This window comes from Sminthopsis crassicaudata, chromosome 4 (genome assembly GCF_048593235.1).
Source record: "Sminthopsis crassicaudata isolate SCR6 chromosome 4, ASM4859323v1, whole genome shotgun sequence".
Classification (NCBI taxonomy): Eukaryota; Metazoa; Chordata; class Mammalia; order Dasyuromorphia; family Dasyuridae; genus Sminthopsis; species Sminthopsis crassicaudata.
The window spans coordinates 294635482-294662534 of NC_133620.1; the positions used below are offsets into that span (position 1 = coordinate 294635482).

Consider the following 27053-nt stretch of genomic DNA (forward strand, 5'->3'; position numbering starts at 1 on the left):
GTATAAAGAATGAGATCATAAATAGATTAGAGGAACAGAGAATAGTCTACCTCTCAGACCTGTGGAGGAGGAAGGAATTTATGACCAGAGGAGAATTAGAGATCATTATTGATCACAAAATAGAAGAGTTTGATTACATCAAACTAAAAAGTTTCTGTACAAACAATACTAATGCAAACAAGATTAGAAGGGAAGTAACAAATTGGGAAAATATTTTTAAAAGGAAAGTTTCTGACAAAGGTCTCATTTCCAAAATATATAGAGAACTGACCCTGATTTATAGGAAACCAAACCATTCTCCAATTGATAAATGGTCAAGGGATATGAACAGACAATTCTCAGATGATGAAATTGAAACTATTTCCACTCATATGAAAAAGTGTTCCAAATCACTACTGATCAGAGAAATGCAAATTAAGACAACTCTGAGATACCACTACACACCTGTCAGATTGGCTAAAATGACAGGAACAAATAATGATGAATGTTGGAGGGGATGTGGGAAAACTGGGACACTGGTTGGTGGAGTTGTGAAAGAATCCAGCCATTCTGGAGAGCAATTTGGAACTATGCCCAAAAAGTTGTCAAACTGTGCATACCCTTTGACCCAGCATTGCTGTTATTGGGATTATATCCCAAAGAAATACTAAAGAATGGAAAGGGACCTGTATGTGCCAAAATGTTTGTGGCAGCTCTTTTTGTTGTAGATAGAACCTGGAAGTTGAATGGATGTCCATCAATTGGAGAATGGTTGGGTAAATTGTGGTATATGAAGGTTATGGAATATTATTGCTCTGTAAGAAATGACCAGCAGGAGGAATACAGAGAGGCGTGGAGAGACTTAAATCAACTGTTGCTGAGTGAAATGAGCAGAACCAGAAGATCACTATACACTTCAACAACAATACTGTATGAGGATGTATTCTGATGGAAGTGGAAATCTTCAACATAAAGAAGATCCAACTCACTTCCAGTTGATCAATGATGGACAGAAATAACTATACCCAGAGAAGGAACACTGGGAAGCGAATGTAAATTGTTAGCACTACTGTCTATCTACCCAGGTTACTTATACCTTCGGAAGCTAATAATTAATATGCAACAAGAAAAAGGTATTTACACACATATATTGTATCTAGGTTATATTGTAACACATGTAAAATGTATGGGATTACCTGCCATGGGGGGAGGGAGTGGAGGGAGGGAGGGGATAATTTGGAAAAATGAATAAAAAAAAAAAAGAAAAAGAAAAAGGATTGCTGAAAATTGTCTTTATATGTGATTGGAAAAAAAATGCAATTTAAAAGTGAAAAAAAAAAGTATTTAGAGATACATTTTTTCCCCTTCAGAGCTGTTTTAGTTGCTTCCATTTGTTTTGGTATTTTGCCTTATCGTTTTCATTTTTTTTGATGAATTTTTCTATTGTTTCTACAATTTGTTGAATATCTTTTTATCAGTAATTAGAACAGTAAATAATGAACTTAGGGGCAGCTAGGTGATGCAGTGGATAGAGTACCAGCCCTGACATCAGGAGGACCTGAGTTCAAATCTGACCTCAGACACTTAATACTTCATAGCTGTGTGACCCTGGGAAAGTCACTTAACCCCAATTGCCTCAGCAAAAATAAATAATGAACTTAGTACTTCTGTTTTTGTAATTTCTTTGGTGAGGTTTTTATGTAACCATTCATGGAAACTTTTTGTAAAGGTGCTACACATGGGTGAGAAATACATATACTTTTTTCTATTCTCATTAAGTAATCCCCAGAGATTGGTCATCTCTAATTCTTCTAATACTCTATTAAAGTCCTTACCTTCCTTCTTTTTAGCTTTTTGATTATATTTGTTTAGACATGAAAGTGGAACATTAAAGTCCCCTACTGTGTAGTTTTACTATATTTATTTCATTTCTCCCTTGTTATTGTTGTGGTTTGAGGACCAAAATGATGTAGTTGGTGTAAATATCAGATGATACCAAAGTTGGGGTTCAGTCACGTGAATAATTCACAATGGTTATTCTCTTTGGCAAAAGGTAGTTTTATTTAGAGAAAAATTGCAGACAAAATGAAGGGATACAATAGAAACTGATAATGGTAAATATGAAATAGAATGGGAAAGTATATGAAAGACAAGTTCCTCAGTGGAACTCACCATTACCCAGTAGAAAGGGAGAACCCCATGAGTTTGGGCCATGTTCTTAGCTGGCAGGCTAAATCCTGAAAGGAACTTAGCACCCTAAAAGAGTTATGAAGTTGTATTGAGAAACAGTGGAGTTAGGGGAGATACCACATGGCATCTCTCCTTTTATTTTCAGAATTTCAAATTTGGTACTTACTTGTCCATTTTCTTTCCTTTTGCTGGATAGTTGATTCTTGGCTGCAATTCAAGTTCCTTTGCCTTTAAGAATATCAGATTCCAGGCCCTTTGATCCTTTAAAGTCGAAGCTGCTAGGTTCTGGGTAATGGTGATTGTGGCTCCTCAATATATGAATTGTTTCTTTTTGGCTTCTTGCAACCTTTTCTCCTTGATCCAATAATTCTGAAACTTAGCTACAATATTCCTTGGAGTTTTCATTTTGGGGTATCTTTGAGGAGGAGATTGGTGAATTCTTTCAATAGCTATTTTACTTTCTGGTTCTAGGACATCAGGACATCAGTTTTTCTTGATGATTTCTTGAAAGATGATGTCTAGGCTCTTTTATTCATTATATTTTCAGGAAGTCAAATAATTCTTAACTTGTCTCTCCTAGATCTATTTTCCAGATCAGTTGTTTTTCCAAAGAGGTATTTTAGATTTTCTTCTATTTTTTCATTTTCTTTGGTTGTTTGACTGATTCTTGATGTTTCATTGAGTCATTTATTTCCATTTGTTCAGTTCTATTTTTTAGTGGATTATTTTCTTCAGTTACCTTTTTTTTTGTTCAATAGATTTTTTTTTCCATTTCACAAATTCTGTTTTTCAAGGAGTTGTTTTTTCCCCATTTTGTCAAATATACTTTGTAAAATTATATGCTTTTTCCATTTCACTAAATCTATTTTGTAAGACGTTTTCTTCAGATAATTTCTGTGTTTCCTTTTCAAAATTCTCCTGCAATGTTCTCATTTCCTTTCCCCATTTTTCTTCTTTCTTTTAAGATCCTTTTTGAATTCTTCTAAGAGAATCTTGTGAGATGGAAACTAACTCCTATCACTCTTTGGGGCTTCATCTGGAGATGATTTGCTTTTAGTGTCCTTAGGGTTTGTGGTCTGTTCTTTACTTTCTCCATAAAAACTATCTATGGTCAGAGTTCTTTTTGGTTTTTTGCTTATTTACTAAAAAAAAAAAAAAAAGATTGAGGTTTGCTCTTATGGCAAAGGGGAGATTGTCCCAAGCTTCCTGTACAGGTGACAGCAGCTACCCTGGATAGGTGCTGCTGACTTCCGGTACTGAGTGGGCATGGCCAATTCCCATGTTATTCTGGGGTTCAGAGGCTTTTTGCCTTTTGTATTTGTGTTGGATGTCTCAGTTAATCTGCCGATCCAGGGGCTGGTAGCCAGAACAGAGTAGGCTAAGAGCATCTCCATAAATTCCACGGCACATGGACTGTATCTGCACTGTGTCTGCACTCAACCACTTCCTTCCCTCTTCCCCATTGAAACAAACTTTTTGTGAAGTTCTTTCAAAATATGTTCTGCTATAAATTTGTTACACTACGAATATTTGTGGGTTTTGTCAGACCAGTTTAGAAGCTTGATTTAGTGTTGATCTGATGGACATCAGAAATGCTCAGATAAAGATGTAAAATGTGTCTCCTTTCCACCATCTTCTTTTTAATTTTTTATACCAGCAATTAATTTTTCTTTAAAAAAGATCAGGCTAAGGGAAGCTAGGTGGCGCAGTGGATAGAGCACCAGCCCTGAATTCAGGAGGACCCAAGTTCAAATCTGGTCTCAGACACTTAACACTTCCTAGCTGTGTGACCCTGGGCAAGTCACTTAACCCCAGCCTCAGAAAAAAAGAAAAAAGAAAAAGATCAGGCTAGCTAACAACCTATTTAATTTCTAAAAGAAAATCAGCTTCTAGTTTTATCAGTTTAATAGCTTATCTCTGATTTTGTCAATCTCTTCCTTCATTTTCAAAATTTGAGTGTTTAAATGGGGCTTCTTCAAATCTGTTGTTTTTCTTTTTTACTTGCATGCCAATTAATAAACATGCTCTCTATCTTTTTTGTTGACAAAAGTGTTTGGACATATAATTTTCCTACTAAAAACTAATTTGTTTGGATCCCAAAAGTTTTGATATGTTGTCTTTTTTTCTTTGATTAAAATGTCTATTGTTACATGATTTATTCTTTGTGTTATTTAACCTCAAGAAATTTCAATCATCTCTTCAAAGGCCCTTTATTCAACATACTTTTTATTATACTGTGGTCAATAAAGGATGTGTTTAATCTGTTTTCCTATATTGTGAGGATGGCTGTTGATACACCATAATGCATAGTTAATTGTGGTAAAGGTGCTGTAGATACCTAAGAAAGATATATGTTTCTTTTTAATTCCACTCAATTACCAGAGAACTATTCTATTTTTTTTTTTAAGCTTTAATAATTTCCTTAACTTTCTTGTTTATCTTTTGATTTGAATTGTCTTAGTTTGACAGGAGTACTTTGAGATTTCCCTGCCATTATTGTAGTTGGGAACAATAGTAGTGGTGGTGATAGTAGTGATGGTCAGTGTAAGTTGTGGTAGTATCTATGTGTTTTGGTCTTTATTTCTCTGAATCTATTAACCTTTCTTTTTAGTACTATGCTATTTGGTGCAAATTAAATATTAAGTATATTACTATATTGTTTTTGGCATCTTTAAGCATATTTAAACATAAAAATTCTTTTTCTCTCTTTTCATCAAATTTTTGCTGTTATCTTTTTTTGAGATTGTGATTGCTCATTTTAAAAAAATTTTACCCTAGTCTCTTATATTAATTTTGTGTGAATCTATTTCAAATGTTTCTTGTAAACTATCAATTGCTCAATTGTTTTCTTTCTAAAATACATTTTGACATTTTTTTGTTTTTTATATTGACTTAATTTCCTTTTATATATTCCTGAGGAACTATCTTTTATAACAAAGAAATTTTTTGGCTGATCTCTAGTGTTTTTAATAAATCCATGTAATTAAAAAAATTTTTTAGGGAAGATTTTAAAAAATCACAAAAAAGTGACAAACAAAATTCTATACTCATGGACCTTTGGGAAAGGTACAGGAGATGGTCTCTTCCCTTTTTGAGGACTAAACTTATTCTTATACTTTCATAACATTAAGTTTAGATCATTTTATATCTTTTTCCATTTATATTGTAAGTTAATTTGTGTATTGTTTTCCTAGCCCTACTTATTTCAGTTCATGTGTCTTTTCATGCTTCTTTTTATTCATTGTGCTTATCATTTCCCATAGCACTGTAATGTTTAATTTACATTTCACAAAAATTTGTCTAGCCATTCCACAGATGATGGGCATTTACTGTTTCCTGTTCTTTGCTACCACAAAAAAGTGCTGCTATAAATATTGTTTTATAAAACACCTTGAGGTGCATATCTAGCAATGGAATCTCTGGGTCAAAAAGCACAGACATTTTATTTCTAATATACCTCTCTTAATTAATGAGCTCATCCTATTCAAATTCCCGGTTAAGATAACTGTGTCTCTTTCCATCCTCTTGCACTCTGCCCTCTCTTTGCTCTTCCACCCCGCTCTTTACAAAGCCTGAGATGTGAATAGCGGACAGTGCTGGGCGTCTGTCCATCTGACTCGTCATGACCTCATTCAGGTTTTCTTGGCAGAGATGCTGGAGTTGTTTGCTAATTCTTTCTCCAGATAATTTTGGATGAGAAGCTGAAACTCTATGACATTTCACTCATCCCCATTTGATCTCAGGCCTTTCTGACTCCAGGGGACGAAGAGCGGCAATGATGGTCCACACGGACGTCCCCAGACTGGCCTGAACGCCTGGGGTGGGCGGACCAGCGGACGCCGCTCGTACCCCGGCCTCGGACCTGAAAAGCCCGCCCAGATTCCTCCGCTTTACAGCAAAGTAACTACAAATTAGCAGCCGCAAACTAGGAAGTACGTCTCGAGCTCTCTCAGGTCCTTCAGAGGGCCGACCCTCTTCTTTTGTACTCCGTCCCATTCAGGTGATACTTGGATCCCAGCGACCTTTTAGAAACATCGCGAGACTCCAAAATACGCTGTAGCCAGCCAAGGGAGGAGTAAGCAAAAGGAAGGGGAGGGGGCTGCAAAGGGAAGGGGAAAATTCAAGAAAAGGAAAGGCGATTGGTGCGGAGAGGGAGACTCTGTGCACATGCGCATTGTCACTCAAGCGCTGAGAGCCTTGCACTACTTTTCACAGCTGGTGTGGCGGCGTTTTCTCCCAGGCAGCTCCTTTCTGAGGCGTTTCTGCCGTCGGAGGAACGAGCCGGCCCCGGCACTCCGGGAGGAGGACGTTCCCTGTCCCAGCCGTGAGTGCCGGTGGCGAGATGGAGTGGGACGGGACAGCGGCGTGTGTGTGTGTGATGTATGTTGTGGTCTTTGTGGTGGAGGAGAGGGTGTCTGTGTGCGCGTGACTTATCGGTGTGGTGAGTGGTGTGCATGTGTGTGGTGGGTACGTGTACTAAGGGTGTGTATGTGGCGGGTGTGTTATGTGCGGAGCGTGTTGTGTGCGCAGAATGTGTAGGCGTGGTGGTGCCTGTGAGTTTGGGTGGGTAGATGTAAGTGGGCAGCCAGGTGGGTGACAGCTGACGAATGAAGTACGTAGAAATATAAATATAATTACATGTCTGTATCACTTGTCCATGTGTCAGTCCGTGTTGAGAAGGTAGGAGAACCTTAGTGGGCTCGTTGAGCCCAGGGTTCCTAGTTCCTTTCTCACCCTCTCTTAACAAGTGTGTGGGGGCACTTTGTGTCCTCACCTCTCTGCATGGAGAAGGAGGTGATCATTATTAGGCTAAGTGAAAATTATGCCACGTACTTTGTAACTATTAAATGCTCCATGCTTTTAAGTAGCTGCCATTCTGTCCCAATGAAAACTGGGCCTAGCGTCAGAGAGACTGATAAAGTCTGCCATCTGTGAGATCTTTGGCAAGAGTCTTCTGAGCATCAGTTGCCTTGTCTGTAAGATGAGCTAGATCAGGGATTCTTAATCTAAGATTCATGAACTTTTAAAAAATATTTTCATAATTGCATGTTAACATAATTGGTTTATTCTGCAATCCTATGCATCTTATGTTACACATTTATTTAAAAGTATTACTCTAAGAAGGATCCATAAGCTTTGTCAGACTGCCAAAGAGATCCCTACACAAAAATAGTTTAAGAACATCTCATCTACGTGAACTCTGAGGTATATTCTAGATAGAACTAGCATTCTTAGGTTATTTAGAAGAATGAAGCGGGAAAAGTCCAGATGTGTGTCTGCTGACCCCTTTCCTTCCATGTATCTACAGGACATAGGAGCTATGGCTGAGAACGGAGAGCTGTGGGGAGCCAGTGAGGCTGAACTGGACCCAGTGGAGTACACTCTTCGGAAACGGCTTCCCCATCGTCTTCCCCGAAGACCCAATGACATCTATGTTAATATGAAGACTGACTTCAAGGCCCAGCTGGCTCGATGTCAGAAGCTTCTGGAGGGTGGTGGAGGGGGTAGGGGACAGGGTGGGTGTCCTGAGATTTACATTCATGGCCTGGGCCTGGCCATTAATCGAGCCATCAACATTGCCCTGCAGTTGCAAGCTGGAAGCTTCGGGGCCTTGCAAGTAGCTGCTAACACTTCCACTGTGGAACTGGTAGATGAGCTGGAGCCTGAGACCAACACTCGGGAGCCATTAACCCGAACCCGAAATAACTCGGCCATCCATATTCGAGTCTTCCGTGTTACACCCAAGTAGTTGGAATGGAGTTCGCTTTCTCAGCTGGATAGCCATAATTTCCTCTCTACATTATGCTGGACCGTGGTTCTCATTTTCATTTTTCATATTCTGGGCTCTTGGGAATCTTGCCTCCCTGCCCATCTTTCAGGCCCTTAAAGAGAAATCCTGTGGTGGGTTTTCCAGTTTTCTGCCCCTATCCTAGAGAAGGCCATTGGTTCAGGGTTCTGAAATTTAAAAAAAAAAAAAATTTTTTTGTTTTTTTTTCCCTTGTTTGGATCTAAGTAAATTTTTTTTTCAGAAACCAGAATGTTCTTTCTTTCTGACCTTTCTTGATCACTGTTTTAGTGTCTGTCACCCCACAGTTCTTCTCCCATAGGATTCCTGGTCACTGGAAGGGAAGGGGATGTTTCATTTCCTGCCTGTGAAGGCCTCCTTCTTATTGATGGATCCATGTTTTTTCTCCTACTGCTTTCTCATTCTGCTTCATAAATCTTCTATAGATGATAAATGAATGAAAAAACATTGAGTAAGCTCTTATGGTGTACAGGTCTCTATGCTAAGTGTTAGGGACATAAAGTAGAAAAGTGAGAGAATCTCATTCTCAAGGAATTCATCATTCACATCTCAAGACCTATAAGGGACCCACATAGGAGAGCTCATGCACAGTACAGATGAAAAGGCCTACTACTCCTAAAGGTATAGCAGGGGTGCAGATGATAAAGATATATCCAACATGCTGGAGGCTTTTATATTTCTTGGGGGTATTAATGTACTAGCATTACTCATTGCTTGTCATTCGTGTTTTAAAATGATTGTGAACTAGAAAATCATGACCAATCTCATATACAAGGATAGCCCAAAAAAGCAAGGATTGTTTCTAATGTTATGAGATTAAAAATTGTTCTGATTTTGCTCACTTCATTTGATCAAGTTTTCCCAGATTTTTTTTTTCAGTAGCTATCATCATGTCTCTTTATACATCCATATACCCATAATTTGTGCAACTTTTACCCCAATTGAGGGATTTCCAATTGCTTTATTTGAGATATTGGCAATTTGTTTTTTCTCTCTTTTCTTGGGTATATTAGCTAATATTTTGTCTATTGGGTTTTTCCCCTTTAAAGCCAGATCCTAGTTTTATAATTTCATTTTTTTGATTTTCAATTTATTTCTCTGATTTTCAATATTTCTATTTTTTGCATGCCTTTAGTAGATATTTTTTAGTTGTTTAATTCATTGATTTCTCTCTCTTGTTAATGAAAAATGTTCAGTGATAGCCATCTCCCTACAAATATTATTTTGGCTACATCCCAAAAGTTTTGTCTCAATGTTATCATTTTGAGGTAGAATTTTGTTTCTGTGATTTGTTCTTTAGTAACTAATTCTTTAGAATTAAATTAGTAAGTCTCCTTACAGTTTTAAACTCTCCTCAAAGGCTTTTTATTTATAATTTTTATTTTATTGTAGCCAGCAAATATTTAGTAAATGGTGATAAGTAACAATTCAATTTTTATGTATTTGTACTGTTTTATGCCTGACAATTTTATGCCTTGCCTAATTTCATACCTAGACAAAAAAAAAAAAAAAAAAAAATGTCACATTTTATAGTCCTATTCAGTAATCATCATAGATCTTAACTTTTCTAAGCTTTAGCTTCTTTATTATATATCTTTTTGTTAGGTGTGTCCAAGTCTAAAAGGAATCCTTAGCTAATAATAGTTTTGCCACTAATTTCCTTCAAATACTTAGATGTCATGCCTTTTGGTGTGTATAATTAAGTAATGATATTACCTATTGTGTCTTTAAGTATAACTTTATTGTTGCCTTGATCATGATTGCTACCACTGTGGGTTTTTTTTTTTTTTTTTTTTAATTCCCTGAAAGAAGCACACTACATTTTGAGTGTTTCATTTCCTGCCTATGAAGCCCTTCTTCTGAGGCTAGCTCAGTCGGTAGAGCTTGAGACTCTTAATCTCAGAGTTGTGGGTGCCAAAATGTAATGTCCCCGGGCCTAACTTTCCAGAAGTCCTCTGGACAGGCCTTAGTCTCAGCAGGATAATCACCACAAGGATGGTCAGGAATAGAGTCTAAAGTCTTTATTGTCTCCTTCACAATCTGTCTTCTTCACAGTCTGTTCCAGGCTGATTGACTGTGTCCCCAGTTCTCTCAGCCTTTAAATATCCTATTACAATTACATCATTACAGCATATTGAGTATATGCCAACTAGATGATTATATCATTATATCAAACTAAAATGATTATATCATATCATAGCAGATAAATGTGAACTAGAGAACCATTATGTCATCAATCACACTGAGTAAACACCTTGTAAGTATCCTTGTTTCAAATATACTTCTCCAGAATTATGGCCTACACTCTCTCATTTAAATATTACATGAAAGAGGGCCACAAGCTATGGGATGTTTTATTATGATAGGTTTTGGAATGAGGCTAAGACCAGATGCTTGGGGCTTATAGGTTTTTGGTTTGCTTTTGTAGATTTTTTTGTTGTTTCCCTTATAATTAATAAACTTGCCAAAAAAAGAAAAAAAAGCCATAATTAGTTTGGGACTCTGAAAGGGAAAGAAGGACTAAATGCCTAGAGAGGTGTTCTGATGTCAGAAATGTTTAGGGATATATTGAAAGAAAAGTGACTTTCAGAGCTGTGAAACTTCTGCCAGCATCCTCAGATTATAGTGTAAAAGAGAACCTAGAAAGATTACTTTGTTCCAATTGGATCCATTTCTGCTGGGCCTTGTGGACCAGTGGGATCCCCATCCAGCTGTCCTAGTAGGATTTTGGACCTAACATAGTTCTCTTGTCAACTTCCCACCTTTTTGACCTCCATTGTTAAGAATAGTGGCCGTATGGTTCTCTAAATACTCTTCCCCTATGGGGAGGAGCTAATTCATTAGCATAGCTGCCCTGACTCTGAAGTTACTTAGAAGGTTGTTAACTATTACCTTAACCTTCTATATTCAACTCCAGGCTGTTATTCATCTACCAGGATACTGGGGCCTACTAGGACAGAGACTTTGACAACTTCCCTCTCAGGAGTGAGGAGATAAAGAATTCAATGGCAAGGCCATAAGAAGCAATGTTAACTATTGTAGGAGATTATAGACTCTCCTTCACTCCTAGACTGAATGACCATTTGTTGCATATATTCCAGTATAAGGATTTCTAACTTTTCTTTTGGCATGGACCAGACAGTTGTCTGGTGGACCAGCCTATGGACATGACAATATTTTTAAAGATATAAAATACACAGGATTATAAAGGAAACCAAATTTTAGTGAAAATAAATATGTATATTTCCTCATATAAGTTCATGGATATCTTGAAATCTTATCAATAGACTCTTTGGGGATCTTTGAGCTTCAGGTTGAACACCCTTGTTCTTGAGGTCATTCTTATTTGGGTACATTTCAACTACATTACAGAGATTGCTGTCAGCACCTGAGTTTCACATCTTGAAAAAGGAATATATCTGTCCTAAATACAAGGTACTCTCAGATCCAGATCCCACAAGTTAACTTCTTCAGGTACTTATAATGAGGGAAAGAATGGGGGAAACCCATTTGTCGGCGCATAGATCCCATGAGGTGCAGTGTCCCCTGTAAAATGAATTTACAGGCCTGAAAACCTAGATTGATAAATAAAAGGTTTATTGTAAAATTTGGAAGTAAAGTTCAGTTAGAAAGATGCCAGGGCTGAAGGTGGCAGGAACTCCTACATGGCTGGAAGGATACCATGTGTTGGCTGGGAGGGCTCCTGCCAAGAGGGTGTTCTAGCTCACCTCTTTTATACCCAAAAGATGATGGGCGGTACCCCTAAGTTCTAGGAGGGCTTTTCAGTTAGCTCAGATCAGGTGAGGGCTGGGGGAAGCTGATCTGAGGGTGAGGGCTGGGCCTGGATATTCAAAGGGTGCCTTTGACCAGGATTTGTGAATCAAGGTCAGCCTGGGTTGGGCAATTAGAAAGGAATCTTAAAGGGACTTCAACCCCCATCAGTTTCCCCCTTAAACAGTTGAGACTTAAATTCATTTAAGAAAAAAAAAAGAAAGAAAATATGGGACAGTGTCCTTCATTTAAGGAAAGGTTGAAGATTTTCTCCAAAGATCTTTAGAGTAGCGGGGTCCCCTCATCTTGTTCCCCCCTCAAACCATCACCTCCAGATGCATGTGGGAAAAGGGGCGTTGATCTCCTCTTTAACTGCTTCGAGCTGACAAGGGTCATAGAGATTTGGGATTCTATGCCAGGAGGTGAGGCATGAGGTGTGGGGGATGGCAGGGCATCGAGGAGGTGTCCTGGTCAGTTGTCCCCAGTCAATGTTCTCCAGGCTGAAAGGCCAGCTGAGAATCTAAAGTGTGAAGCCTAGAGAAAACAGATCTCGGTGGGGTGTCATCCAGGGTGGAGATGGTGACATTCAGGAGAATGGGGCCTTTAGCAAGAAATGCATCAGGTCCCTTCTGTGGGCTGCTTGTCTGATGGCCCATCTAAATTATCAAAGAGAAATAGGAGAAAATGCTGAGAAAAGATTATTTTTAGTCTAGCTCTTTCACCCTTAATTTCCAGGAAAGCTAATTTCTCCTGGGGTTGGGATTAATGGGTGTGGACTCTTCTGAGTCTTCAGGGGAGGCAAGAGGCCTTGATACCTAGTAGATTTAATGAACCACTGCTCTTTTGTGAGGCAGGGTCTAGGGATGGGTATATCCCCAGTTGACAGAGCTGCAGATCAAGATAAGAATGCAGTTTAAGCTCTTGGAAATGTTGGAAAAACTGCTGTTTTTCTTGAAGAGAATTAGATATTCAATAAACAAAGATCCTGAATCTTTTCCTTCCTAGTTTCCCCACTCTTTATGGAGGAGGGGTGAAAAGCATCAGCATAGCCTACCCAGCTTACTGCTCCCTGGGTGTTCGGGCTGTCCTGAGATAAAAGGGAAACAGGGCCAGACCTCAAATTCCTACCAGGGAGCAGGATGCTGGGGGGCCAGGTGAACCCTTGTGTTCTGTGGTGGTAAGAAGGCAGTTCCTCCTGCTCGGATTCAGGGGAGAGACTGGGGTCTTAAAAGGACATCTCTGCTTCTTTCTGAGTGCCTGGAGGCAGGAGTTGCCCTGAAGAGAGAACTGAGAGTCTCAGGTTAACTAGATAAACCAACAGGTGTTAGAAATCAGTTTTGGTCTTACAGATCTCTATTAGTTGTCCAGTAGCAGACAGAAGACCAGGCTAAATACTTATTTGGCCAAGCATTTAGGATATAATGATTACATATAATCAGGCTAAAAACAGCAAGGTATGACATAATTGAATTTCATTAACAATTTCTATTGACTATTGCTCTGATCTTAAAACCAGTTACATGAGGAAAAAAATGCAAGAACATAAACAAATATTTATCATAACCTTATGTTGATAACAATAAGGAATTTGTCCCAATGAGTTTATATCCAAGTAGATGTAATCAGTTTGTTTTTAAAAATACCCAATGCAAATACAATCATAAACAGGTTCATACAGCAATAGTTAAAAGTTTTTCTCATACAGAACAATAGTCAGTTTTATGCAAGTCCCTCAGTTTTAACGAGTCTCAAAAAAAAAAAAAAAAAAATCTAAAAAAACATCAATTAATATGAAAGCCGGCCTTTCTCACTCAGAGCCTTTTCTGTGGAAGATGGGTGGAGAAATCCCACTTGGCCCCTCCCTACTCTGTTAGAAGAGGCAGAGGGAGGGGAAGGCAGCTAGTGTTTATCTCAGGCTGAGGTACTTAATGCAGAGAATAGTGAGTCAAAGGCCCTACCCCCACCCATCTTCTAGTGATTAGGGTGTGGGGGTGTTTGGGGCATTTAGAAGGTCGACCCTAATTGGAGATAATCGATTCCTGAAGCAAGTTGGGGGTTGGACGAATAGGGAGAGATTGGAACTCATTCAGGTGTTAATGTAGCCATTCTCTAAAAGGCAGCTTGAGGGAGCATATTCTATATCCCTGGCTTCCTGGACTGAAGCCAGAAGTTCAGTCAAGAAAGAGACAGTTTAAGGAAACTGAGGCAGTAAAAAAAAGAACTGTTGCACACCAGAACAGAGAAAGATTCTATAGAGGCACCAAATTGAAAGTAGTTAAGTAGCATTTAAATACTTTCAATCACCTTAATTCACCCCTGCCTGCTTGCAGTCAGGATGGAGGAAAAAAGGAGAAATCAAAAGAAACTATTTTCACTCTCTTAACAATTAATTTGCCTGGATTCAGAATTTTGTTCCCCAGCCCAAATTACAAAGATGTCCTTTCTGAAGTTCTAGCCTGGCCAGGACCAGAACTTAGAAAGGGCATCTTTTAATTGTCAGTATATGAGGGGGTATAGGGGGCATAGGATGCCAATCCAAAGAAATAAGAGAGTTCACTAGGAGCTAAAAGTCCTGGACCAAGAGAAAAGTCATGAGTTCCCACCTGCAAGGTTACTGAGACAGAGAAAGGCTTGAACAATGAGCAGGTAAGTATGCCCTGAGGCTTAGAAAGAAAATGGGCAGCTTTAAAATCCTATATCCCGTCTAGAGAGCATGTAAACCGAGTCCCATTTAAAAAGGTATGGGACAAGCTAGTTCTCTGAGAGCGCAGGAAGTCTTGGCTCTTTTAAGAGCCAGGTAAAAGCTATGGCAGGGGCGTTCAGAGTTTCGGCAGAGCACCTTTTAAAAGTGAATAGGAGACTTTTCTAGAGATCTTGAAAAGAGTCCCCAAATCTCCCCACTGTACCCCAAGAAGGGGACAGGATGGGAGCATTTAAATGGCAGGTTAAGCCACATGGGAGAAGTTGGAAAAGAGAGAGGATGGGGGAAGGGAGAAATGTTATCTTACCCAGTGCTTCTCTGGTGGCGAAGGTGAAGGCTCACGAAGTTGGGTAGAGACACATCTCCAAGTTCGCCCCAATCCATTGATGTCTCCTCGTGGCTACAGCCTGACCACTATGGTGGAGTTCGACAGGGGCTCAAACACAGATATCTCCCCCAGAAGAGATCAAGGAGACTGCTGGGCTGGGACCCAAGAGGGTTGGCCATGTGGTGGGGGGAGGGGTGACGAAGAGACACTCTGAGGGCAGGCTTTTCTGCCCTCAGAAAAGATAAAGAGATAAAGGGATTAGAAATGCTTTGGAAAAGCAGCCTGTAGTGACAGAGTGAGACAAAAAGAGAAGTAGTCTCCACGGGAGACTTTGCTTGAACCCCAAACCTGGTCTGGGTACCCTATGTTTTAGAGATAGAGTGAGACGAGGATAGGAACACAGATATTCTTCCCAGAAGCTGCTCGAGCTGCTAAGGATGAAAATTGGTTCTGAGAGACCTGAAAAGGTTAAGGTTAGTTTTCAGGGTAACAATTTTCAGGGTCCCCGTGAGGGCCACCAACTAATGAGGGAGAGGAACGGGGGAAACCCATTTCTCAGAGCATAGATAATCCCATGAGGTGCAGTGTCCCCTGTAGAATGAATTTACAGGCCCGAAAACCTAGATTGATAAATAAAAGGTTTATTGTAGAAATTTGGAAGTAAAGTTCAGTTAGAAAGACACCAGGGCTGAAGGTGGCCGCTGGGCGGGCAGGAACCCCTACATGGCTGGGAGAATACCATGTGTTGGCTGGGAGGGCTCCTGCCAAGAGGGCGTTCTGGCTCACCTCTTTTATACCCAAAAGATGATGGGCAGTATCCCTAAGTTCTTGGAGGGCTTTCCAGTTAGCTCAGATCAGGTGAGGGCTGGGGGAAGCTGATCTGAGGGTGGGGGCTGGGCCTGGTGCCTTTGATTTGATTTGTGAATCAAGGTCAGCCTGGGTTGAGCAATTAGAAAGGAATCTTAAAGGGACTTCAACCCCCATCACTTAGGCCCAAGATAATAAAAGTAGAAGGGACAGGAAGGATATAATAATTCTTATAAATGAACTTGAAGAAGATGGGGTGAATCCTAGTTCTAATTACAAGTCCAAAGATGTCTACATTCCTCTCAAAGACTCACTGCTGACCTATCTCCATAGTACTTTCTATACCATGCTTCTGTATAACATCCCAATGCTTCCCAGCTACTTTCTGTGTCACCTTTCTTTGTATTCCCATTAGAAAGTTGGCATCTTGAGGAAGATCTGCTTCTCTTTGTATTCCCAGTGCTTGACAAATAGTAAGTACTTAATGAATGATGTGGACTTGATTAGATGTGTGACCCTGGGACTCAGTTTCCTGCTCTGTTAAATGTAGGGTGTAGATTCTTTGCAGTAGTCACTTTGGATTCTAGATCACTGGTCCTGTAAACAATGTGTCTGCCTGCACGTATGTGTAGCAGTATCTTTGGCTTGTTCTTCCTCTCTTCTTGGCTGAGACCCAGCTGAGGTGGTGACCATGGGCCTTTTTACTTTGGGTTTGTTTTGGCTTCTCCCTTTCCAGGCCTGTTTGTTTGTTCTTTTATCTAAATACATTCCTTCTCTCTGCTCACCAATGGGGCTTTCCTCTGTGGTAGTTCACTACAAATACCTTCTCAGCTTCAACTGAGATGTTCAGAAAAAAGACTAGAATTTCTGCCAAGATCCCTGGAGATTCAAAGAGACAGAAAAGATGAGAAAAATTGCTTTTCTACCATCCTTTATCCCACTCAATCCTGTCTCCCTTTCCTGTTACTAACTTGTTAAAATGACTGAGAAACAGAAGAAGGAAGAAACATCATTTTGTCTCTCCTCATTCCATAGCTTAAGAAAACTGAAGCTCAGAAGGGAGATGAACTAGCTCAAGTTCATCCTGATGAGGGATAAGATGGAAAGGTTAGGCAGGAATAGGTGGGGTTCTGAAGGAAGGAATTTGCTAAACCCAAAGGCTATGGTTAAAAAAAAAAAAAAAAAAAGAGCTTTATTGTTAAAGAAGCACCAAGAGGGATTTTCTTGGCAGGTATATCATTCTCTAGAGAGAAGTGATCTGCAAAGAGTCATTTTCTGAAGACCCATTTTATGCATGAGTCTAAGGGAAATATCTGGAGAATGTAAAATCTTACCTGGAATTGTGACTTCCCCCGAGAAAGCCTATCTTTTTCCGAGAGGATGCAAGACCATTTGGGATTGTAGATCAAAGGAAACATTTTTTTGGTGATTTTACATAATTTTACAGGGTTCACTCAGGTCATACAGAGTTTTGATATCATCAGTCCTTGTGATAAGAAAGCTGAAATTCAAACTGATTTCAAATTTAATGTTAGTTCCACTATATTACACTATGTCCACAGAAAATTATTCTACCTTTGGAAAAGTTCCAAACTAGGATAGAACTAGAAGGAATAGTTCTCCTTTCTCTTGGTTCAATAGCTTATAAATTGGTTTAGTTACTGAGGCATAGTAGTTAATTCTTCATTTGATAACAATAAGAATTTAGAGTAATAGTGATGAGGTATGGGAATTAAGTGTGTGTGTGTGGGGAAATATCCCTTTTGCTCAGAGATGCAGGTCCAAATGTGAAAGAATTCGCAAATCCGAAATTTATGGCAAAAAGGAAGTTTTATGGTTCACTAAGAAGTTCCTAATTCCTAATGAGGAATTTTGTAAAGTGTGTGTTGAGACGTGTTTTATGGGTAAATCTTGGCCTGGGGGATGGGGGGTAGTTGAGTTGATTATCAGACCAAGCTCTCCAACTGAATGAAATCCTTTTGAAGGCTTTTTTTCAAGAATCTGGAATTTCCTGAAGGGGATCCAGGCCAGCCCCAAAAGATCAAAGGAGGGTGATTTGAACAAGATCTCCAACTGAATACTGCTGCTTAACTTGGGAAAGGCTAGTCTGGGAAAGTATGCTTTTCCCCCAAACTTTTCAGTGTCTGACCCAATTTAGTTTCAGTGTTCACACCCATCAGTAGGAACTAAAATTATTAGCTGATTAGTTTTTTAAAAATACATTCAAGGGTGTAAAGTATCTACTTTGTTTTCACTGTGCTAGTCATTGAAGTGTGAAGGAAAGAAAACGATTTTGTTTTCTAAACAAAAAAAGCTAAAGATTTTTTTTAGCTTAAGTATGGTCTCTTACTAATGCATTGTTGGCAGAGTTGTGAAGTGATCTAAACTTTCTGGAGAGTAATTTGGAATTATGCCCAGAGGGCTATAAAACTGCATATCCTTTGATGAAGCAATACAACTCCAAGGTCTAAAACAGGGAGAAGAACAAAAATATTTGTACAAAAAATATTTATAGACACTCTTTTTGTGGTAGTATAGAATTGGAAATTGAGGGAATGACCATCAATTGGAGAATAGCTGGACAAGTTATGGTATATGAATGTAATATAATACTATAGTTCTATAAGAAACCTTGAAAGAATTAGATGAACTAATGCTAAGTGAAGTCAGCAGAACCAGAACATTATACATGATTACAGCATTGTTGTGTGATGATCAACTATGATAGACTTAGCTTTTCTCAGCAGTACTATTCCAAAAGAATTGTAATGGAGAAATGCCATTTACTTCCAGAAAAAGAACTATGGAGACTAAATGCAGATGGAAAGATCCTATTTTCACTTTAAACAAAATTTGTTTATTTGTTGAAGCCTATTACCCAGATTTCAGTGTGTATTTAAAGGACTAACTTCCTTAAAGGGCTTGTTCCATATTCAGGCTGTACAGATGAGTTGAGAATCAGAGTTAAACAAGAGGGAGAGCAAGCTAGATTTGTTGTGGGGGAAAGAGCAAGGCTCTTTTACTGATTCCAACTTCACATGAAACCAAAGACCCAACTTTTCAATATTAACAACTTACTAGTGTTTTATGGTAGTGAAACATGAAACATAACTGTCTAGGAAGAACTAAAAAGGTATATTCCACAGATGGTAATGAAGTGCAGGCCACAACATATAGCTAATGAGGAATTCCAAAGGATAGGAATAAAGGACATCATCAAGGAACTGTGTGCTAGGAAGAGGAGGTACAAGAGTGAGGGGTGGTGTACTGCTAGGGTGTTCAGTGGTACCTTGCAGTTTTGGAAGAAATTAAGAAAGGATTTTCCTTCAACATACAGGAAAACAGCCTAAATTTGCACATGATAGGCATGAATGAATAAGATGGGATTTGTATGATTGGAGGAAACTCCCAATTAATGAAATCAAATATCTATTTGAATATTTTTGAGGGGTAGATAGAGGGAATGAACTGTGAGAGATGAATTGCAGAAGTAATAGGAAGAACCAATATCTTGATTTTTTTTTTCTTAAGAGAAGAGAGAAGGGCCTGAATTCAACTGAATTCACCAGCCCTGAATTCAGGAGGACCCGAGTTCAAATCTGGTCTCAGACACTTAACACTTCCTAGCTGTGTGACCCTGGGCAAGTCACTTAACACTAATTGCTCCAGCCAAAAAAAAAAAAAAAAAAAAAGAGAGAGAGAGAGAGAGAGGGAGAGTAGAGTTTACATATTGTGGGCTAATGAGATTGACTAATTCCTGGTTGAATTATGTAGTATCTTTTTAAAAAGATAGTTAGTGAATATTTAGAAAAGGAATTAATGATCATAAAAGGCCAATAGTGCTTTTTCAACAAGCCATGCTATATTAATTTCATTTCTGTTTTTGAGAGGGTATTTCTATGAATACATACATCTTCCAGTATGTATATATTTATGTTATATATTATGTTAATACAGTGCTAATAAAATATACATTATAAACATACACAAAATAGACTTTTTAATTAAAAAAAATTAAGTTAAAACTTTTTTTCATCTTACCAACAATATTAATGATATATTTTTCTAGTGAGAACAATCTGATTCAGCATTATTTTTTAAAATCTTGGTTTAATGTTTTGCAGTAGGTTGTTGAATGTGTCAAATAGGTTGTGCTATGCTAAAAGTTAAGGAATGAATGAGAGTTCTACTGTCACTACCTCTTTAGACATCTCTCCAGTCATGCTAACTCTTTTCAAAATCACTTGTGTTCCCTTCTCTTTGGACATTTGGACTCTGCTCCAAAATCTCCCTGGGCTTTGATAGACTAGCCTTGACCTTATTTTGCTTGGGTCTAGACTTCCTCTGTACTCCTGGTTACCTGTAGTCATAGCACTGCATGTTAGCCCCCTCCCTGTCCAGCTCCCCTTTATATATTGTCTTTCCCCTTAAGAATGTAAACTCTTGGAGAGCAGGAATTGCCTTGTACTTTTATTTGTATTCTCCTATACTTAGCACAGTGCCTGGAACATAATGTGTAATAAATGCTTTATCTATCTATCCACTTTGGACAGTTTCTAAAATTTCTCAGGATATGTTATGTCTCAGGTTTTAAATTCCAAATAGGAGAATGATTTGTTAAGAGGGCAATTACAAATGGAAAAATTACTACAAAAGATAAATTATCTTTAACTAGAAATGGATATAAAGTTGTTGTTTGTCCTAAGTTCTCAAAAAGGAAGGACTATGACATTAGGGAGGTGATGCCATGATGTGCAAGTGAATTGGATTTAAGTGAAGGAGAGCTGTACAACGTCACCTGCTTCACTTTCCCCTCCAGAACCATCTGAGTCCAATGGTCAGATCTAGATCAGGATGACTGGAGATGGCCCCAGATGCAATGGGAGACCTTGGCTTTTTAAAGCTAAGACCTTCAACAGGTCTGTTTTACTGAGGCCATACCCATTCAGTGATTAAGGATAGGTAGCAATTGAGGAAAAGAATCTTCTTTCCCCTAGTCCAAAAGAAAAAAATCTAAACAAATAAATAAATGAATCCGAAAGGGGAAAAAGGTCTTCCTGATTTCCAAAAAAGAAATGATTGTTATTTACATTCAATCTGAATTAATCAGAACCCAAATGATGACCAAATGAGCTTTAAGACCATTTGTAGTCAAGGGCATGATTTTGGAAGGGTAATGAAAAATGCCTAAAAAGTCCCAAAATCAATAGGATATGGGGAGAAAAACTATACTGAGCTTCCTCCTTATAAAGAGGTTCTAGAGTCCATTCCCCTGTACTCTACTCGGAGTGACAGAGCATACAGATGAGATATACCAGCCAAATTTCATTTTTCAGCATAATGGAATTTTCCAATTTTGTTTTCTGGAGTCCAAAGAAATCCAAAAGCAATTTGCTAGGAGGAGATGTGGTTTATATTTAATTTTGTGAAAGAAAAAGAACAGAAGACTAGGCCAAATGGCAAAGCAAATATAATTCAATTTTTTTAATTTAAAAAAAATTTCTGGTTATACACTTTAAAAAAATACATTTCCTTATGAATAAGGAGAGGGATGTCTTAAAAAGCAGAATAGGGGGGCAGCTAGGTGGTGAAGTGGATCAGGAGGACCTGAGTTCAAATATGACCTCAGACACTTAACACTTTCTAGCTGTGTGACCCTGGACAAGTCATTTAACCTCAATTGCCTTAGCAAATACAAACAAACAAACAAAACCCAGAATATTAGATCAATTGGAAAGAGGCACAAAAGTTCACTGAAGAGGGAAAAAAAAACTACTTTAAAAGTAGAATTGGCCAAATGAAAAAGGAGATATACAAATTCGCTGAAGAAAATTTATTCCTTAAAAATTAGAATAGATATTATTCTATCAAAAAATATGAACAAGTTGATTTACACTAACTGATGCTGAGTGAAACCAGCAGAATCAGGAATACATTGTGCACAGTAACAGCAAGATTGAGTAATTATCAACTATGAAAAACATGGTTCTTCAGTTCAGTGATCCAAGGCAATCCCAATAAACTCTGGATGGAAAATGCCATCTGCATCCAGAAAGAGAACTATGAAGACTGAATGCAAATCACCACATGCTATGTTCTCTTTTTTCTTTTGTTTTCTTTTTTTCTCGTGTTTTTTTTCCTTTTGTTCTGTATTTTTCTCTCCTAACATAATTCATAAGGAAATGTATTTTTAAGTGTATAACCAGAAATTTTTTTAAAAATTAGAATTGAACATAATAAATCAAGAAACATTAAACCAAAATCAAAAGAATGGGAAAAAAGAAAATAATGTGAAATATCTCATTGGAAAAACAACTGACCTGGAAAATAGATCCAGAAGAGATTCTTTTATAATTATTTGACTACATGAAAGCTATGATGAAAAATAGAACTGAGACATCATCTTTTAAGAAATTGTCAAGGAAAATTGTTTTGATATCAGAACCAGAACCAAATAGAAATTGAAAGAATCCACTAATTACCTCCTGAGATTCCAAAATGAAAATTCCTAGGAATATTATAACCAAACCCAAAGGTTCCAGATCAAGAAGAAAATATTGAAAGCATCCAGAAAGAAATAATTAAAACATCATGGGGCCATAGTCAGATTAACACAAGATTGTGAAAAAATAAACCTTTTGGACTCAGAAGAGGTGAGATTAAAAGTCTGTCTTATGCAATTGCAGCAGCAGGTGTCCTATAGAATAGATACACTTTACAGAAGCAAGAGCAAGCATTATATCCCTCTTGTCAACCACAAAGTCTCTCTCCTATTTCCCCATTGATGTATGATAGGGTGTACCTCTTTTCTAGTATGCCTATTACATATTTACCACTTAGATATGTTCTCCCTCCCACTACATATTGTATGACCATTAAAATAAGCCTTTGCTCTTCCAAAGGAGAAATTAATATTTATGAACTTATTGCACATGAATAATCCAAACAAAGCTTAACCTTTACCTTACTTAACTACCTCCTAATCTTGAGCAAGGTAGAACCAGTTGCATTTTATTTTATCTGATCCTTCTACTAAATGCTTTTCTGAATTTATAGAAACAAACCCTTCTATTATATCTTTAAGGATTTAACAGCTTCTACATTGAAGGATGAGAGATCTTGGAAGATATTCCAGAGAGAAAAGGAGATTACAATCTAGAATCACCTATCCAGCAAAACTGAATATAATCCCTTGGGGGGAATATATATTTAATGAAATAAAGGACTTGCAAGATTTCTTGATGAGAAGACCAGAGCTGAATGGAAAATTGACTTTCAAATATAAAGCTGTGGAGAAGCATAAAAAGGTAAATAAGAAAGGGAAATTAGGTCTTATATTTGAGAAGTTTGTCAGAAAGCATAAATTCCCATTACAGCCATCTATGGACCATTTGGATAATTCCTTCATCGGCCTAAGTTAATATTTGATTATAGGCATGATAACAATAGAATAAATGCATGAGATAAGCATTGTGCATTCCATAAACTTGTAGTTTTTAACCTGTCCATTACGTAAGAGACCTTGTTCTTTTATGGATATTTTTTTAATGTGGGCATTGTTCAACTCCTAATTTAACTGGCTTTGGGCATATTTTGGCTGGTGTTCCTCCAGACAAGAAAAATAATAATTTAAAGGGTATTTCTGTAGAGAGATTATGGTATGTGATACTTTTAACAAGAAAGGATAGCATTTCTTCTTAGGTGGTTACATAGTAAAAGAGACATTTTGTGTTCAACTCAAATATGTACATATACATGAATTTGTGCTTTGAAGAAATTGTATGACTCTGGTATACATAACAGGGCATGAACAAGGAAGCCCTGGCTACTTCTCACTGACAGACTCAGTGTTAGACTGCTTTGGTAATAAGGAAGCCCTTGGCTGCTTCTAGCTGGCTGTATGTCTGATTCAGCATGAGACATTTAGGTATAGAAAAGCAATCCTCTTATTGGGTACTAATCAGGAAGAACCAGTGATGCAATAGATCTTTTAAAAGGTGTGACCCAGACTCAGTTTTCTTTTCCTATATGTAAACTATAGCAACTATTTTTCCCTGGCCCTTTGTTGAATATATATTTTTTTGCATCGTGATCTGAAAAAAAAATGCATTTACTATTTCTGCCTTTCTGCATTTGATTTTGAGGTCTTTATGTCCTAATATATGGTCAATTTTTGTATAGATTCCATGAACTGCTGAGAAGAAAGTGTGCTCTTTTCTGTCTCCAATTTTCTCCAAAGATCTATTGTATCTAGTTTTTCTAGTATTCTGTTTACCTATTTAACTTCTTATTTATTTTGTGGTTTGATTTATCTAGTTCTGAGAGCAAGGTTGAGATCTCCTACTATTATAGTTTTGCTGTGTATTTCTTCTTGCAACTCTCAACTTCTCCTTTAGGAATTTAGATGCCACACCACTTCGTGCATACTTGTTTAATGTTGATATTGCTTCATTATCTATGGTACCCTTTAGCAAGATATAGTTTCCTTCCTTATCTCTTTTAATTAGATACATTTTTGCTTTTGCTTGATCTAAGGATGGCTACTCCTGCTTTTTTTACTTCACCTGAAGCATAATAGATTCTGCTCCAGCCTTTTACCTTTACTCAGTATGTGTCACTCTGCTTTAAATGTGTTTCTTGTAAATAACTTGTTGTAGGATTCTGGCTTTTAAGCCAATCTGCTATACACTTACATTTTATGGGAGAGTTCACCTCATTCACATTTACAGTTAAAACTACTAATTCTGTAATTCCTGCATTTTATTAACCCCAAATTATACTTTTCTCTTTCCTTTTCCCCTTTCCCTCCCTCCCAGTATTTTACTTATGAGTACTACTTGCCTCAAGCAATCCTCCCCCTTTAGAGACCCTCCCCCTTTTTTATACTTTTTCACTACTATTTTCTCTTTTCCCTTCTATTTAGCCTACCCCTTCCCTTTTCCCCTTTCCATTCCCACTTTTCTATAAGATGAGAGATGTTTCTCAGTGAAATCAAATATATCTGATATTCTTTCTTTGGGCCAAATCTAATGAGAGTAATATTCACACAATAGTTAACACCTTCCCTTCTTTCCCTCAATTATAATATGTTTTCTTTGCCTCTTCCTGTGATATAATTTCCCTCATTTTACCTCTACTTTCCCCTTTTTTCTGTTACAATCCTGTTTCCATCTCGAGTTTTTTTTTTATATTATAAAAGTAAAATCAGATTATACATGTACTTTTAATGTATACCCATAATAGAAATACAATTCTCATAAGGTTTTTGTTTGTTTGTTTTTACTTTTTTATGCTTCTCTTGAGTTCTATATTTGGAGGTCAGTTTTTTTGTTTAGCTCTGGTCTTTTCATCAAAAATGAATGGAATTCACCAGTTTCATTGAATGTCCATCTTCTTCCCTGAAAGAAAATGCTAGTTTAGCAGGGTAATTTATTCTTGGCTGCATTCCAAGTTCTTTTGCCATTCAGATTATCAAATTCCAGGCCCTTCAATCCTTTAAAATGGAAGCTGAAATCTGATTTTTCTTGTGTAGCAAGACAACTGTACAAATATGCATATATGTATAGTATTTAACATATACTTTAACATATTTAACATGTATGGGACTACCTGCCATCTAGGGGAAGGGGTAGGGGGAAGGAGAAAAGTTGGAACAGAAATTTTTGCAAGGGTCAGTGTTGAAAAATTACCCATGCATATATTTTGTCAATAAAAAGTTATAATAAAAAATTAAAAATAAAGTGGAAGCTACTAGGTCCTGAGTAATCCTTATTGTGGTTCCTCAGTATTTGAATTTTTTTCTTTCTGGCTGCTTGTAATATTTTTTCCTTAGTCTGATAATTCTCAAATTTAGCCATGACATTCCTTGGGGTTTTAATTTTGAGGTCTCTTTCAGGAAGCATTTGATGAATTCTGTCAATGGCCATTTTGCCTTCTGATTCTATGATATTGGGGCAGTTCTCTTTGACGATTTCCTGAAAGATAGTGTCTAGATTCTTTTTTTCATTATGTAGTTGAAGGAGTTCAAGAATCCTTAGATTGTTTCTCCTATATCTATTTTCCAGGTTGGTTGTTTTCCCAATTAGGTATTTTACAATTTTTTCTATTTTTTCTTTTTTGGTTTTGCTTAACTGATTCTTGTTGTCTCATTGAGTCATTCATTTCCATTTGTTCAATTATGAATTTTAGTGAATTATTTTCTTCATTTACTTTTTGTATTTGTCCAATTGAATTTTTAAATGAGTTGTTTTGTTCTATGGAATTTTTTTCCCCATTTCATGAATTCTGTTTTTTAAGGAGTTATTTTCTTTTTCTGTTTCACAAATTCTGTTTTTCTGAGAGTTGCTTTTTCCATTTTATCAAAACTATCTTTCAATGAGTTATAGTCTTTTTTCAAACTCTCTTGCAAATTTTTCATTTCCTTTCCCTAATTTTTTTCTAGCTCTCTTTTAAAATCCTTTTTAATTTCTTTTAGGAGAGCTTTGTGTAATGGGGACCAGGTTATATTGCCTTTTGGGGCTTCATCTGGAGACAATCTGCCTTTAGTCTCTTCAGGGTTTGCATTCTATTTTTCTCTTTCACCATAAAAAGCTATCTATTGTCAGAGTCTTCTTTACCTTTTTATTCATTTTTTTTTTTAAAGTTAAGGTCTGCCTTTAGGACAGAGGAGGTTTTCCAAGTGGTCCTTTGGGTGCTAGGTGGGCATGGCCAGGTCCTGTGAGATTCTGGCATTTTGGGATTCACTATTCATCTTTTTTGTTATTGTTGGATGTTTTATAACTTCTCTGCTGATCTACTGGGTTGCAACCAGGATAGAGTGACCAACACTGCTATAGGTTCCTGTAGATTTTTCCCCTTCCTTCTCTCTCCCTGTTAGATTTTCTGTGACATGGAATCTGTACCATCCCTCAGAATCTGCACCCCGTGGGGCTCTGTCTGTGCTGGAGTTTGTACTCAGCACCTTATCTTTCACTGCCTCCCTCCCATTTCTGATTGAAACAGACCTTTTCTGGTGATCTCCAAAATTATCTTCTGCTGATAATTTGTTGCACTTCCAATATTTGTGGGTTCTGCCATTCCAGAGCTAATTCAGAGGCTGGATTTCCTAATTGGTGTGAGGATTGTAGAGAAGATCAGAGAGAAATGTGTCATCTCCTCCATCTTGGTTCCACTCCCAGAAGTCAAACTATAGCAACTAGAAATCCCTCTCTGGCTAACAGACACATTCTGCTCTGATTGCCATTTTTCTATTTTATATATCCTTTCCTTATAGAACAGTGACCCTGAGATGGACATATCAGTTTTGGCGGTAACTTTGTGAGCTTGAGAATTTGGAGATCTTGGGATCCCTTGGTTGGAACTAACTAATGAAAAGTTACTTCATCAGACAGGATACCTTTCTAGTCTGGTTGGCCAGATGGCATGAACTTTGAGGAAGACAATATAGAGCTCAGAAGAAATGTAAAGAATAA

At 37.7% G+C, this 27053-nt stretch overlaps 1 protein-coding gene across 2 annotated transcripts; it reads left to right on the forward strand.

Moving 5' to 3' along the window:
* Window positions 1–6306: 6306 nt before the first annotated feature.
* POP7 (POP7 homolog, ribonuclease P/MRP subunit) lies at window positions 6307–9402 on the forward strand. 2 transcript variants are annotated; one of them, XM_074311666.1, is made up of 2 exons: window positions 6307–6493; window positions 7478–9402. In XM_074311666.1, the coding sequence occupies exon 2, from the start codon at window positions 7490–7492 to the stop codon at window positions 7916–7918; it is 429 nt and encodes a 142-aa protein (XP_074167767.1). In that variant the 5' UTR covers window positions 6307–6493; window positions 7478–7489; the 3' UTR covers window positions 7919–9402. The 2 variants fall into 2 exon arrangements, with proteins under 2 accessions (XP_074167767.1, XP_074167766.1); XM_074311665.1 differs by having other exon boundaries at window positions 6325–6549.
* The last annotated feature ends 17651 nt before the right edge of the window (window positions 9403–27053 follow it).

What these genes read in the sequence shown, in the direction of transcription:
- POP7 (XM_074311665.1), top strand. Translation starts at nt 6,337, where the DNA reads ATGCGCATTGTCACTCAAGCGCTGAGAGCCTTGCACTACTTTTCACAG. An exon ending in GCGGCGTGTGTGTGTGTGAT is followed by an intron (nt 6,550 to 7,477) that starts GTATGTTGTGGT and finishes ATGTATCTACAG; the next exon opens with GACATAGGAGCTATGGCTGA.